At 41.0% G+C, this 14,744-nt stretch overlaps 1 protein-coding gene across 4 annotated transcripts in view; it reads left to right on the forward strand.

Moving 5' to 3' along the window:
• The first annotated feature begins 1,892 nt into the window (after nucleotides 1-1,892).
• ankrd44 (ankyrin repeat domain 44) overlaps nucleotides 1,893-14,744 on the forward strand; it is a 40,180-nt gene continuing 27,328 nt past the window's right edge. For 2 of the 4 annotated variants that reach the window (XR_001659759.1, XM_016664559.1), the window contains exons 1-2: nucleotides 1,893-2,492; nucleotides 12,198-12,281. Coding sequence is in view for 3 of the 4 variants with exons in the window: in XM_016664559.1 (XP_016520045.1) it covers nucleotides 2,466-2,492; nucleotides 12,198-12,281 (111 nt within the window). In the remaining variant the exon portion in view is untranslated. The remainder of the gene's footprint in view (nucleotides 2,493-12,197; nucleotides 12,282-14,744) is intronic. The other 2 variants (XM_007578886.2, XM_007578889.2) reach the window with 1 other exon arrangement.

The raw sequence follows: 14,744 nt of genomic DNA on the forward strand, positions 1-14,744 counted from the left end.
ACACTATAACTTTTAGATGCATCGCTGCTCCAATACAACCAGGTCAAATAGCTTAAGCAGAGGCCTGGTAACTAGCCATTCATGTTATCCAGGTGTTAGAGAAGGAATGCATCAATACGTTATAGGATGGTAGTTCTCGAGGACTGAACTCAGACACCCTTGAGCTGCCCTATTTACGGTTGAGAATCATGACTAGTGTTTCTCAATTGCGATCCTTAGGAACCACCACACTGCATGTATTAGGTTTTCCCTCTTTTGCCACACACCCGACTTTAATATGTGGGTGATTAACAGGTTTCAGCAGCACTTTGTGGCTAAAGAGGAGATCATCCAATCATTTGAATCAGGAGTTCGGAACAGACAGTTGAAATATGCAGGGCAGTAGCCCAAAGGACTGCAATTGAGGAATAATACGCTGGACCAGGGGTGCCCAAGTCCTGTCCTTGACAGCTACCACCCTACAACTTTTAGATTCATTCCTTCTCTAACACACCTGGATGAAATTAATGGCTTGTTGCCAGGCCTCTGCCAACCCGAATTACTGCTAGAGAACGACTTAAGCCAGTTGACTTAGGTATGTTGGAGCAGCAAAGTATCTATACATCACTGCTCTTGAGGTCTCGACTTGGGCACCCCTGATCTAGACTTTGTCTCATCCCAGCTGCTTCACGTGGTGGTTGTGGTTTGAAGATGGCAACAGAAACCCATCATCTGCAAAAAGCATAGATACGAGTCCCAAGTTTCCAAAATCAGAGGTCCTCTCCCCCGCAACTAATACCAAGATCCTGTCCAGGAGTGCCACAGATGAGATCGGGGACGAGGAGCTTTTCTGGCAGAGCTCAACTTAAGAACAATTTTGTCCTCACAACTGCAGACCAGAACTACATCCACATGTCTCTAAACAAGACCCCCAGTTCATCACAGGGAACATACGATTTCATTTATCACTACACCCAGAGAAAAAGCCACTCATCTGGCAAGATTTCTGGTGTTAAAAGATTTTAAACCTTAGCAGCAGTTTGAGAAAATTTTATAGAATTAGAATCCGGAACTGGTTGCTCATCTTTTTGGAATGTTTTTCTGGGAGAACTCTCTGTCGTGTCAGTTGCAGAGTAATGATGTGTGCTTATTTTTTTTAAAAAGCTGTGAAGTACTTCCCATAGCGAGGCTGCAATGGCTTCTTAGAAAAACTGGTTTTGACTAGCTCCAGAAACAGAAGAAAAAGAAAGAAAAAACAACAGATATTGATCAGATTCTATCTGTAGGAGAAGTCACACCTCATAATCCACATCTCAACCAAACCAAACACTTCAGGAACATTGTTTCCTCAAACTATCGGTAGTATTTTTGGCAGCAAAGGCTCGGTAGGTCAAAAAGAAATAAAATGTTCACTGAATGACATCTGTGAATGAAATATGACACCACACCATACAGTCTAGTCCTCCTGTCACACTGTTTCAGTGTCTGCAGTAGATTCATCCATCTGCTTCCTTCCTTCATAACCTTTGGAATGCATCATGAAAACAGAACTAGGAGATGTCCCTTGCTTAAAGTTATCCCTAATGCTGCTGCTGTGCTGCAAGCATGAGGACATACCTCCTGAAAGCAGATGGTTGCAATTTGAGTTTGGTAGAATATGAATAAAATTCAAAATCTTTTAAGTTTGAGTATTTTTGTAATCGGTTTTATATATTTTCCAGTAGTCTTATTTGTTTGTGTGGATTTCTTTATAGTACATTAGGAGTCGCTTTTAGGTTAACTAGTGACCGCCTGACGGTAGACCTCTGAGATGTCTGCCTTGATGTTTCAATAAAAAAACAAAAACAAACATGAAATCTATTCGAGTTATTGTTGGGGTTTGCAGTTCAGCGTTTGGCCATTGGGTGGCGGCAACGAGGAGATGCTGCAGCTCTGGTGATGCTTAGCAAGCTTCGCCTCCACTCTTGCATCTGAAAGCAGGAGAGAAGCAAGGACTTCCTGTGTGATCTCGTTCAGCTGACTGCAGCCTAGCTTCCTCTCCGGGAGCTTTCTGCTTCTGCAGAACGGGGACGAGGAAGGTTTGTGAGGGTTGCTGCAAAACTCCGAGAGCCGCCCGGGACCTCCGTGCACCAGAAGTAATAGAAGCAGCCATAAATGTGGATCGTTCACAGCAGCGGGTCAAGCTTTTCCTGTTTCCCTGCCTCCCAGCGACTCCGCGCGCCTGCCTCGGCTCAGCAGCCCTGCCGCAGATAGCCTCGGTGGAGCGGGGCTGATGGCCGTGGAGCTCCTACCGGCCTTCACCATCACCACAGTCACCCGTCTGAGTGCCTGGTAGAGAATTACGGTCTAAAACTTCGCCTTTCAATCGGCTGTAGTGCCGCAGGAAGCTCGAGGGGGAAGTAGCGGCAGAGCGAGGCGCAGCATCGCACCGTGCATGGTGCTGCGGTTTGGGGGCGAGTGGATGCGCAAACGAAGCTGACCCAGAGATGGCTGTTCTGAAACTGGCCGACCAGGTAGGACCCGCTAGCCGCTGCTAGCTTAGCGCGAGCCCCGCAGCTCAGCATCACTGATGCGCTGCCTCGTTAAAATGCGATTAATATATCAACTTCACTTTTTATTTATCATTCCTCTCTAGAGCATTGACTGTAAGATCCAAACCGGAAGCAGTACTTCTCACCCAAATATAGACTTCACAGTGCACCTTCATGACATCTGCACAAAAATGAGCAAAGATGTGATGATGTGTGTGAGTGTTTCCTAATAGAGCTCTGCCACTTCCTGCTTGTTTCCTTCCACCAGAAGCAGGTCGCAAAAGTACCGCGCCTGTAAGAACACATGATATAATTAACTCTAGTGTTTTCTGTGTGTAGCTTCTCTGCAAAGATTTACAGAAAAATCTGTTTTAAAAAAGGAGTCCCGACAGTAACAAAACAAGTCAATAGCCCGGATCCAGAAGCTTCAGACCAGTGCATGACTTTAAAAGTGAAAAGTTACTCTAATGAAATTAGAAACAATGTAATTTTCTAAGGCTCGAAATTTTAACAAACTTTGCAAGAGTCATAAAAAAAATACATAAAATATGATAGAGAAAAAAGTACAGTGAAGACCAGCTAACTGTAGCTAGCGAGTTAGCCTTAGCTAAATTCACGCGACTCATTTTCACACCTTTTGCTATTTGAAAAAGAAAAAAAATAGTTTTTACTCCATAATCTTTATTTTATTAGAAGTATAGAAAACTAAATCATAATAGAAAAAAAAATGCCCTCAATTTTTAATGCTAACCATCTTTAAAGATAAAAACTAGCTAAAAGCCACACCACTTTATTTATACGGCGCTGGTGTTTAGTGTCGTTGAGAATTGGAAATTTAGTTTTAAATAGGTCTATTGTTTAATGTTTGTGAGATTTTTGGTAGAGTTTCAGTTCTGGCAGTAACAAATCCTGTTGAATTAATTGAGTTATAGGACAAATATTAGTTTACCTTCTTTCAATTCTGCTGTCAGACTACATTAAAAATGACAGTGTCTTTATCAGATTTTAAAATTGTTTAAATCTAACATTAAAATAACAAAAACACACAAAAGGTTCCCCACAGTCATTATCAGTTTAACAATGCATTCCCAGATTGTTCAAGATGTGCATGAAAAAAAAAAACAAAAAAAAAAACTAAGTACACCCCTGCTGTTTTCATAGGATTTAAGAAGGAAAGTAGCACCCAGGTGTTTCCAGTGAAACGTAATTGGATAATTGATCATTAGGGAGTGGCAGCACCTTTTTAGAAAAGGCCAGTGTGCTGCTTTGGAACACACAGGTTTGTATTAACAAAATCCTAAGGTGGAAAACATCAGCAATGAACTCATAAAAGCAATTCTTACCACGCATAAATCGAGGAAGCGTTATATCGACACTTCCAAAAATATTTGAAATTCATCATTCTTTAGAGAAACCAACGGTCAGACCACGCATTTCTCAGAGAATTGCAAAAAAAAAAAAAAAAACCCCAGGAGCTCCGGTACCCCTACAGGCTCCAGTTAGCATGTTAAGTGCTGAAATTAATGACACTTAAATTAGACTGAACGTGGGGAAAGCAGAAAGTTGCATCAGAAGTAATTATAGCACCACTAGAGCAAATTCCTTGTGACAGATGACAACGGAACAGTCGTTTGGCCATGATGCACAGCAGCAAGTTTGGTGGCAAACTTACTGCTGTGCACCATATAATCACACAGTCCTTTATAGCAGCTGTCAAGTACGGTGGTGGGTGGTGATACTCTGGGCTTGTTAGTCAGCTGCAGGGCTGGGGACCTTGCTGTGCATAAGTCAACTTTTGTCTTAAGATAGTCCAGTGTGAAGTCACCTGACAACTAAGCTGAAACATCAACAGGACAACAACAATCACATCCCCAGTGTAATCTAGGATGGTTGAAGAAGAGGTCCAGTCAAAGCCCTGACTGAGCTTAAGTTTCTTCCAAAACAAAATGACCAAACCAAAACTTGCTTAAATGTTTGTTTATTCATTGTAATAACTTTTTAAAGTTGGTGTCAAATATTTAATGACTTCACCCAACATATTAATCTAAAATTGACTTGATTATTTTTGTACATTATTCCTGAAGCACTTTCTATTTTAATCAGAGGATCTATTTTCATTGTAGTGGTGCATTCTTAGACTGACACGTTATGAATAACCTCTCCCTCCAGAATTAGTCATTAAACATGATAAAAGTGCTGCTTCAGTGCAGATCAGCACTGCTGACCTGTTAGACATCCCACATAGAGAACTCATGAGCAGCCGAAAGATAACATGTTTCTCCCAAGGAGACATACTTTCTCCTTCAAGCTTTCACTTGTATCATAATTATACTCATCTGCAGAATTTGATAAATTTCAGGCTTCTTTGGGGTTTTGTCCTTCATTCTGACAATCTAGATGACCTGAATCATTACAAAATCATTGACAGAGTTTGGTCTGGGAAGGGTTTGGAAAGCCATTTTTAAGCCTGCGTGACTACGGAACCATAACAAGAACAGTTATCCACAAATGGAGAAAACATGGAACTCCAAGAGTGTCTGTGACTCACGCAGGGGGTTGCATTTAAAGCTCTAGCCTCAGTAAAGGTCGGAGTTCAACACTAAGAAGTTACCCCGTCTGTGTGAGAGTTCCAATACTGAAACCACTGCTGACCCAGCGGAACAGGGCGTCCCAAAAAAAGCATCCTGACGATTGCCAAGGCTTCTGTGAAAATATTTAAGGGTCAGATGATGAAAAAGTTTAACTTTTCAGAAGTAGCGTGTCCCGTTGCAGCTGCTGTGGAGCTAACACAGCGTTTCAGAATAAAACCCGCCATCAGCCGTGATGGTAGAGTGACGGTCTGGACCTGAACGGCCTGGCGTCATTGAAGCTCTCGCAGAATCGGGTTCCGACGTGGTCTAGTCAAAGTATGGACTTGAACCTGATTGATTCTTGGGCGTTATCTAAAACAGGCTGTTAAGGTGTTCAGAAACTTATGATTCGGCTAAAGTATGCTGCAAGAAAAGATCAGGACAAAATTCCTCCACAGGGAGGGAAAAAGACTCCATGGCAGTTGTGGAGAGCATCTTATTGAAGATGTTGTTGCTAAGGGAGTCGTAACTAGGGATGCACCGATTCACTTCTTTTCACTTCCGATGCGGATACCGATATCAGAGGTCTGGTATCAGCCGATACCGATCCGATACGGAAAAAACAGCACCGAACATTGACTTAAAATGCTTCTTTTTTTTGAAACACAGACATAAATGTACTGAATTCCAAATGTATTTGATAACTGGAACAAATAAGTTGCAGGTGTCAAATAACTGCAGCTTATTTGTAGTTATTTGAAGCCATAAACGATAATCTTAAACATGTAAACACGACTTTATTTGTTCAGTCAGTGGAATTAGTAGTAAAACAATGTAGAATAAATAATAAAGACACTGAAACTGATTTAACAATAGGCTGACTATCTTGGTCAAACATGTTAAAATAAACATGCAACAAATCTTTCAGATGATTCAGAAAGTGCAATTAGAAATTCTAAATTTAGCATAAAATAAATAATAAATCATGATGTCACTCCGAGCACAAAGCACAGAATTAGACTTAAAAGCTCCACCTTTAAGAATCAGGCACATCGTCACTGATAATTGATCTTGAATTTATTTTTAAATGTCGGGGACCGATCCAGATATCAATATCGCATCGGTGCATCTTTAATCATTGTGGTCACACACCTAGTTTCTCGATCTGAAAGATTAACGAAAACAAAAGAACTAATATTTTTTTCCCAGCACTGTAGCTTCACAGAGAAACAGAAACGGGAGCGTCCTCGGTGGCGAAGGTCGTGCAACGCCTCGGTGATCTCCATCACTCAGCACGGAAATGTTCATCAAACTGAATAAAACGCTTGTTCCTCCCTATTCACTTTTCTCTCTGGCAGTTCTGACGGAGAAAGCTGGCATTGTTAGACGATGCAGTCGTTGTCTCTGTTGTTTGATGCCGTGGCTTAAATGTGGGCTCATGGTGCTGAACACAGAAAGCCATCCTACAGGTCTCTGAACCTGTTTGGGAGCCTCTGCAGAGTGGCGTTCGCAGCTGCTCTATGGTGGACATGTCTCAGTAGAAACCCTGATTTGGCGCTCGTATCAGATGTGTCGTCAAGGAAGGAAGAGCTGCTTTTTTTTTTCTTTTTTTTCCCTTTCAGTTTGTCTGTGTGTGTGTGTAACCCAGAACTGCAGGACTTCCTGTTATTTTCAGACAACAAACTGATGATGACTGATAACTGGATGCCTTCACTCAGCACTCAGCTAAAACCCGCAGGCTTGGTGTTCTTGTGTGCTTTTCTTCATCTTCCCTTTGCTCTCTGTGCCCTCCAGAACAGAACTCTCCTCCATGCTGAATAAAACTAAAGTTCTGGAGGTTCTGACTAGGGATGCGCGATATACCAGCACCAACATCGGTATCAGCTGATATTACTTTTTTTTTTTAACGTCTCAGTATCTGCCCGATAAATAAAACTGGGCCGATATTAGCAACCTATATTTATTTCCATATTCCATCCTAAAATCTCTGTAAAATAAAATCTGATTTCGCTCGAAATATAATAGTAATTATTATTATAAAACTTTGAAAAAAATAAACATCCATTTTCAAAATGTACAAAATGTGGCACATTTTGTACATTTTGATAAATGTATATAATGTCGGTAAATATAGGTTATCGTCCAAAACAGCAATATTAATATTGGACATCAACATCTGCCCAAATTTTCATATCGGTGCATCCCCAGTTCTGACGGCAGCTTAGATATGCTTATTTATTTATATGGTTACTCTTTGCTTTCCTTCATAACATCTTTGGTTTTTCCCATTTTTAACCTGTCAAAGTTTACAGGTTCAAAATGATTAGCGTTGTCCGATATGTCATGATCAGGCTACTTGTAATAATTTGATGGAGAAATTTGATAGTAAAAGATAAAGGGTAGCACTGATTGCAGTTCTCTGGCCGATCACCAATCTCTCAAAAAGAATAAAATTTGGGCCAATTTTCCAGAGATCTGCAGATTTTGGAATCTGCAGAATAATAAAAAAAATCTTTCCTGTCAGATAAAATAAAAGTAACTGTTTGGAGCCAAACGTCTTTGAAGCAAATTCTCCTTCATAAATACTTCCCAAAATACCCATTGCAACCGATCGGTTAATCAATAGCGGCTTCACTGTTTTCCCTTTCAGTCATAAAGCGTTGTCTGTTTCCAGCCTTTCGATGTGCCAAATTATCGGTATTTGACAGTTTGCAGCTAATTAAAGCAGAATGTCCTTTAGCGTGTGGATTATTTGACGAAAGCAGGACATTTCAGCCAATCTGACCGACTCAATTTGAACTTTTGTGTCGTCCTTTTCTAGTTCAACCTGTTTTTAATAAGAACTGCCAGGAACGAGCAGCCTCTGCATGTTGGAGAAGAATTTCTTATTGTTTTGGTTTCTAATGGGATCTGGGTCACATTGAGCCGTCCTTACGGGATAATAACAAATATGTGTGTGTGTGTGTGTGTGTGTGTGTGCGTGTGTGAGAAAGGGGTGGCAGGGTATATATGTGAAAGTTTCCGCTGCAACAATGACTTGTTATGTTCAGGGCGGCCTGCAGGGAAGATGAACCAGACTCCTGATGTCACTTCCTGTCAGGCCTCCGCTCTCCCTGCCTCTGCTCCATTCTGCTCCTCTCCTTGCTTTAGGTATCAGGCTGGTTGCAGAACAGTCTGGGAGCAGTGCTGTTGACAGCGCTGTCACCCACCACACCACGTTATGTGAATGCATGTAGAGCCGAGAGGGGAGAAGCCCAAAGCTGTCGGCGTCTGCCAAATGTCGACAGCTTTTCCCTCAGCTGTGACATTTGAACTGCATTCCGGTCTCTGCGGAGGAGATAGCAACAGGAACTGGATGTGAATTAGGCTAGTTTGTGTTTATGTACAACTCTGATTTGTACAAAACCTATTTTAATTTAGAGATGCGCATACACAGAGAGAAAACATGCAGCAACACCCAGGGGCGGGAATCGAACCCACGACCTCCTTTCTGCAAGGCAACAGAGCTACCAACTGTGCCACTGTGCAGCCCTTTTCATTTTTCTAAAAAAAGAAATTATAAATGGTTTAAAAAAGTATTTATTTCAAACATTCCTTCTGTCAGTTGTATGAAAACTGTTGTTTAATTACAAGAATGTAGTCATAATATGTAAAGAACGTCTTTCATGAGAAAAAGTCATTTTAATGAGAAAAAGGCTTAAATAATACTTAAAAAAAATATAATATTTGTGTTGGAGCTCTCTTAAAATTACTACTTCATTCTTAAAGTATCCAGACTTTATTCTGGTAATATTAAGACTTTGCTCTCTTTTTATTACGACTTCATTATCTTATAACTTTGTTCTCGTAAAAAAACAAAACAAACAAAGCCTGGCCCTTGTATTCAGCGATAGAGTTGACCTGAATTCAAAGTCCAAATGAAAAGAAGCTGTAAGACATGCTTGTCTAACAGGACGCACTGACATCACTCTGAACTGTGCAAACCCACAGAGGGAAATGGTGACAAAAAAAAAATCCAGATTTTCCAAAGATTTAATTTTTAAAAGCCAAGCATTCGATTAATCGATAAAATCAATTTATCGAACATCATTAAGTGCAGTGCATACTCAGGATCATATGAAATGAATTAAGACATTTTATGATTTCCTGATAAGCATGTTAGTTACATGGTAAATACGATACCAGGCCTACAGGGAAGCACGGGGGTGGCAGCATCATGCTGTGAGTCGGTGTGTGCAGACAGAAGAATGTAAAGATAAACTCAGAAGGAGAGGTGTTGAAATGAAACCTGCTTTTAAAGTGGAGAGACCTGAAAGTGGGACACACCTCTGGCTCTGCTGGACTGACCAAAATAAAGAGAAAGAAACAGACAAGACATCTGGAGAGGCTCCAGAACATTCCTCCGTCTGTACCTGGAATAGTTGAGCTGGATTCCAGAAACACCTGGAGACGTTTAGAGACGCTGACTGGCTCACAGACGTTTCCTTTCGTTGTGACCAATCTGCAGGAAGAATGAAATAAGCTGAATGCTTCTGCTCACTGATTCTTTTTTTTGCATACTTTTTACAGCCAAAATATGTCACACATGTTGAAGCCAAGATTTTAACATGTTTATAGATTTATTCATTTATTTTATTTTTTTTTTAGAAATAAAATCTAAAGACGAAGCAAATTCTTTGAATTCCTAGCTGTGGTAACTGATGCGACCTGTTCTCTGGTTTGCTTTAAAGCTGGCGCCGTACGGTCAGGCTCCGCTGTGTCCACCAGCAGCGTGATGATCTCACCACGCCACAGCCACTTTCAGGGGGACAAAACGGGTCCGATGAGGAAGTACCGCTGGCTGTTTGAAGCAGAAGTGAAACGCTGCTCTGCGATCGGTTCCTCTCTGGTGTTTCTGAGAAGGAGAGACTGTGCAACAGGAAGTGAGGCAGCTGGTGGCAGAAATACAACAGGAAGTAAAGTGAGCCTGAGCTCAGCTATTAATTATTTAACAGAGTAGGTTTAATCCTTTTCTGTAGAGTCTTTTTGGAGGGGGTCAAGATTAAAAATATTTCTATATTAGTAGTTTGTCTTGCATATATAGATGAACTCATAACAATGCTAACTGGCAATAAAAATCGACATGGTTTTCAACGGTTCTGCTCATTTTTCTTCATACTTGCAATTTTAAACGTGTCAATGTTTAAAATTGCTGCAAGCTATCAAACAATCAAATCAAATTTTATTTGCATAGCACATTTCAGCAGCAAGGCATTTCAAAATGCTTTACATCGTTAAACACGAAAACACAGTCATGCAACATTGAATCAACAATCAAAAATTTAATTCCCTGCCAAAATAAAAAAAAAGAGGGTGGACTCCAACCTGCACCCCTTTTCAAACAACGGGATGGGGGGACTCCAACCTGTTGTTTGGGTTGGAGTCCCCCCAACCCAAACAACAAGGAGGAGCGGTTCTGAGTTTTTTTCTTTTTAATGACAAAACACAAGAATCTAAAATGCCTGTGAAGATGGTGGAAAACATTAGTTTCTACTGAAGTGGTCCTTTTTAAAAAGTTTCAACCACTGAGCTAGCGCATTGCACAAAAATGTTTCAATGCTTCACCATGTCGGTACTTTGGCAGTATTAAGGCTAACAGTACCCTGACCACAGTGTTATGTTTTTGGTTTTTTCTTCTTTATAGAGTAACTTCAAAGCCGAGAGCTTTTCTGGAAACCTCAACGTATCTCACCTTACTGTGGCCGTGAACACCACAGGGAAGGTGTTGTTCTCTTCTTGAAAACAGAAAAGGGCTATCAGCAAGTTTCAGAAAGTCAAATTGAAGACATTTTAATACCGCCTGGAATGAATGAAAAAACTATATATATTGGCGTTGTTGGGGGATATTGCTGTAGTACACAACATATGGTTCTCGATAGCCTTAACCCTCATAGTACCTAGCTTAAACATTTGTCTTTTTGGGGGGGGTTCCACAGAATGCAGTTACCCTTGTATGGGTTGGCAGCAGAAGTGAGCCAGTGGTGAAAAAGAACATGTCTAGCCAACTGGCTTTAAATTTGCACTTACCCATGGCATACAGAAGCTAGCTAGCTACCTAGCAAGGATAGACTTGCTAGGTGGCTAGCAAGGATAGCTATGAAGACTCATTAGACCAACGAATCAGTCAAGTTTATTTGCATAGCACATTTAAGCAACAAGGCAGTTCAGTGAGATAGCTAGCAAGTCTAGCTATTGAGACTTGCTAGATGCTAGTAAACTAGCAAATCTAACTATGTAGCTACTGAAATTAGTAACTAGCAGCTACTTACCGCTAGTTACTTGTAGTAAGTAGCTGCTAGTTACCAGGAGCCTCAACTGCCTCGAGTTAAAGAGCATAATGAGGATGTTTGCGTGGGACTCAAACATTTGCCTGACTCAAACGTCGTGTGACAAATATAAACAAAATAAAATATACGAGACTAAATAGTCATGCATATAGTCTGAAGAGCTGTGGTTGACTTATTTAAGGCTCACTAAATTTTGTCTAATGAGTTTGTAAGACATTTTAAGGCCTTATTTATAGTTACATGAATTTAAGACTTTTTTTTTTTTTTGAGAAAACAGCAGGTTGAAAAACTTACAAACTGAGCTGCTTTGGCGCAACGCTTCGACATTCCTGACAGCACAGTTAGCCTGCTGCCGTCCTTTTGTCTCTGGTGTTCCTCAGTCTCCTGAGGAGTGATGAGGGCCTGCATTTACCTCATGTCTGTGATGTTGAAAAGAAAAATAAGGGCCTTGTAGATGTGACCTCCACGTCGCGCCTTTCACAAAGGCAGTTTCTCTACACAAGCATTTTATTTTTCTGATCTGTATCTACAATGTGTTTTCCACAGTGGTTTGTCTGTTTGGGAGAAGATAGGAAAGGGGATGGGAATATTTTTCCTAAACCGAGTAACTTCCAGCGCTTTGCAACACTGGAGGAATGAATTCCTGTTGTAAAGTTCAGGAAATATTCCCACGCGCTCTCATCATGTCGCCTCACTTTGACAAAGCGCTTAAGAGAAATGTTTGTGCTTCAAGTCATGTGACCGTTTTCTTTTTTTTCTTCTTTTTTTCTCTCTCCCCCGCTCCCTTCCAGCCTCCTCTTATCCAGGCGATCTTCAGCGGAGACCCTGAAGAGATCCGAATGCTTATATACAAATCTGAAGACATCAATGCCCTGGTGAGGACACACAGTGACACGGACACAGGGCTTCACGGGAAGCTGCCGACGCCAGGCTTTTGTGGCATTAAAAAGTGAAACCATAACAAATAATTTCAGCGTTTTGCGGAAAAGAGAGAAAAGAAAAATAATAGAAAGCTGAAATAACCTGGTAGCAGAAGTCTGTTAAATTGACTCTTCTGTACCCAGCTAATATACAGTCATTGTGATGAACCTGAAATAAAACTTGGCTGTTCTTGTAGTTTTTTCCCCCTGATATTTGCATCCATTAGCTAAAGACTAAAAACTTGTCAGGAAGCGTTGCTTATGTTTGGCTACTGAAACATGTCATGCTAACGATGAAACATGGCAGTGGCAGCATCATGGTGAGGTTACTTCAGTTGGAAGTTGTTTTATATAAGTGGATGAAGTTATGACCCTTTGTAAATAAATGCCAGTCAAGGTTGACCAAAAAACGGAGATGAGGAGCGAATACATTGTTGAGGATCAAGCATGAATCCAAATCAACAACATAATGGCTTTGTAGGATGAAAATTACAGCCTAGTCAAAGTCCTGAACTACAACAGACAAAAGAAAAATCTGTGGGCTACGTGTTGAACCACTAACAGTTTTCTGGGCGATCTGTAAAAAGACTGACCCGCTGATTCCAATTTTTAAAAATTATTTTTGGTTTGTGAAGTCAAAATATAGCAACAAAGTGCATAAGATGGAAACAGTGCGGTGATTTGTCCTCAGTCTTCTAGGTTTGGAGCACATTTGTAAGATTGAGTTATCAGATATCAACTATTAAGTCAAGATGTACAAAAATGACTGAAGTGTTAGATACAAACTTATGCAACTGGGATATTGCAGCACTTAAATTTTTTATGTTTTTCTACAGGTTGAAGGGGCAGTATTATGTATTTTCCAGGCACATAGTGCCATTTTAGCGTACAACTAAGTAATGTTGACCTCAGTTTTGCAAAAATGCTGTACACATCAAAAATAGCTTTAAAGGAAATTGGACTTTGTAATTTAGCGCCTTGTAACTGAGCCTCTGTCTCTTTAAGAAACTTGTTTTTCTTGACACTCCACTTTCAGGAAGTCAGCACAACACAGCTCCTCTATTAACAATTTAGGAGACGTTGCTAATTGCTGCTGGCTAGTCTGAAGGAGCTGAGTGGGGCAGGTGCGCTCTGTCAGGTGGCAGTTCATCCTTGAAGGCAGAACTGAGTTCACCTAGGTGTTTTGGACAGTTGAATGTTTGCCACGGGAGAATAACATTACAACATGAGATAAGGCTCAAAAACGTTGATTTTACATAACGCTGCGTCTTTGAATCAAATCAAGTTTATTTGTATACCAAATTTCAGCAACAAGGCAACAAAGTTCTTTACATCATAACAGCAAACAGGAAATGAACGTTACATTTTGTCAAATCATCAAAATCATGAATCAGAATCAAATCTGTTCCGTTTGCTGCTCATGAACGGCGGCTCCAAGCAGCTGGGTGCTTAGCCTTGGTTTAAAGGAGCTCAGTGTTTCAGCTGCTTTTCAGTTTACAAGGTTCTAAGTCACAACAAGGCGAAATACATTTTGAAATGCTCTCACTGTTTCACATCACCAACTACTGACATCTTACCAGGGCTGGGTTCTCTTCCACTTGTTCAAACTGTGCATGAAGGATTTTCTACAAGATCTGCATTAAAAAAAATCAAACACAAGAAAAAATAACATTTTAAGTATGTTAGAAAGAAGACACGTCAGGTTAAAAGTGTCTCCATGCAGCTGCTTTTCAGGAGCTCCAGTTCAGTCAACTTTCAAGGAGATAATCCATCGCCCCCGCCCCCTCACTTCCTGAGTCGGGAGGTCAGAGGTCAGCGAGGCCACAGTTGAGAGCGTGTGTTTATTTACACATGCTCTAATTTGGCTATAGATAGGCAACTCGTGCAGCTGAGCTGCAGCGGATGTGGGTTGGACTTGGGCCGGCTGTCACTTTTCCACTTCAGTTTGTTTCTGTGGCCGAATGTCCAGCAGGACGTCCGTCAGCTGAAACTCCCGAGATCCGTCAGCCCGCCATGTGTAGCTCGCTCCATTTAGCACCTTGTTCCATGTAAACTGCTGAAATGGTGTCATAGCAACCGATTTGTTTGGAGCTGGAGGACGAGCAGCATGTTTTAGTAACCCGGCGGTAAACAGGGCTTTGTCGCTTGTACTCCTGTGATGTAGAGATGATTTATGAACCCCGACTTCACCTTTTACCAGCCTGCATTGACCAGGAGTCGATTTTAAAAAAAAGCACAGAGTTCCTGTGAGTGGAAGGATCTTTCATCAGACTCTGTGATGAGCGTTTCGGTTGGTCTGTCAGAGCAGCTCCAGTACTAACACATGGTTCAGGCTAGACTTTGAAGAGTTTTTTATTTTTTTTAATTAATAGGTTGATTTTTTTTTTTTTTTTGAAAACATCCACCTCTGAACTGCGA

The sequence above is a fragment of the Poecilia formosa genome, unplaced genomic scaffold, assembly GCF_000485575.1.
Source record: "Poecilia formosa unplaced genomic scaffold, Poecilia_formosa-5.1.2 Scaffold496, whole genome shotgun sequence".
Classification (NCBI taxonomy): Eukaryota; Metazoa; Chordata; class Actinopteri; order Cyprinodontiformes; family Poeciliidae; genus Poecilia; species Poecilia formosa.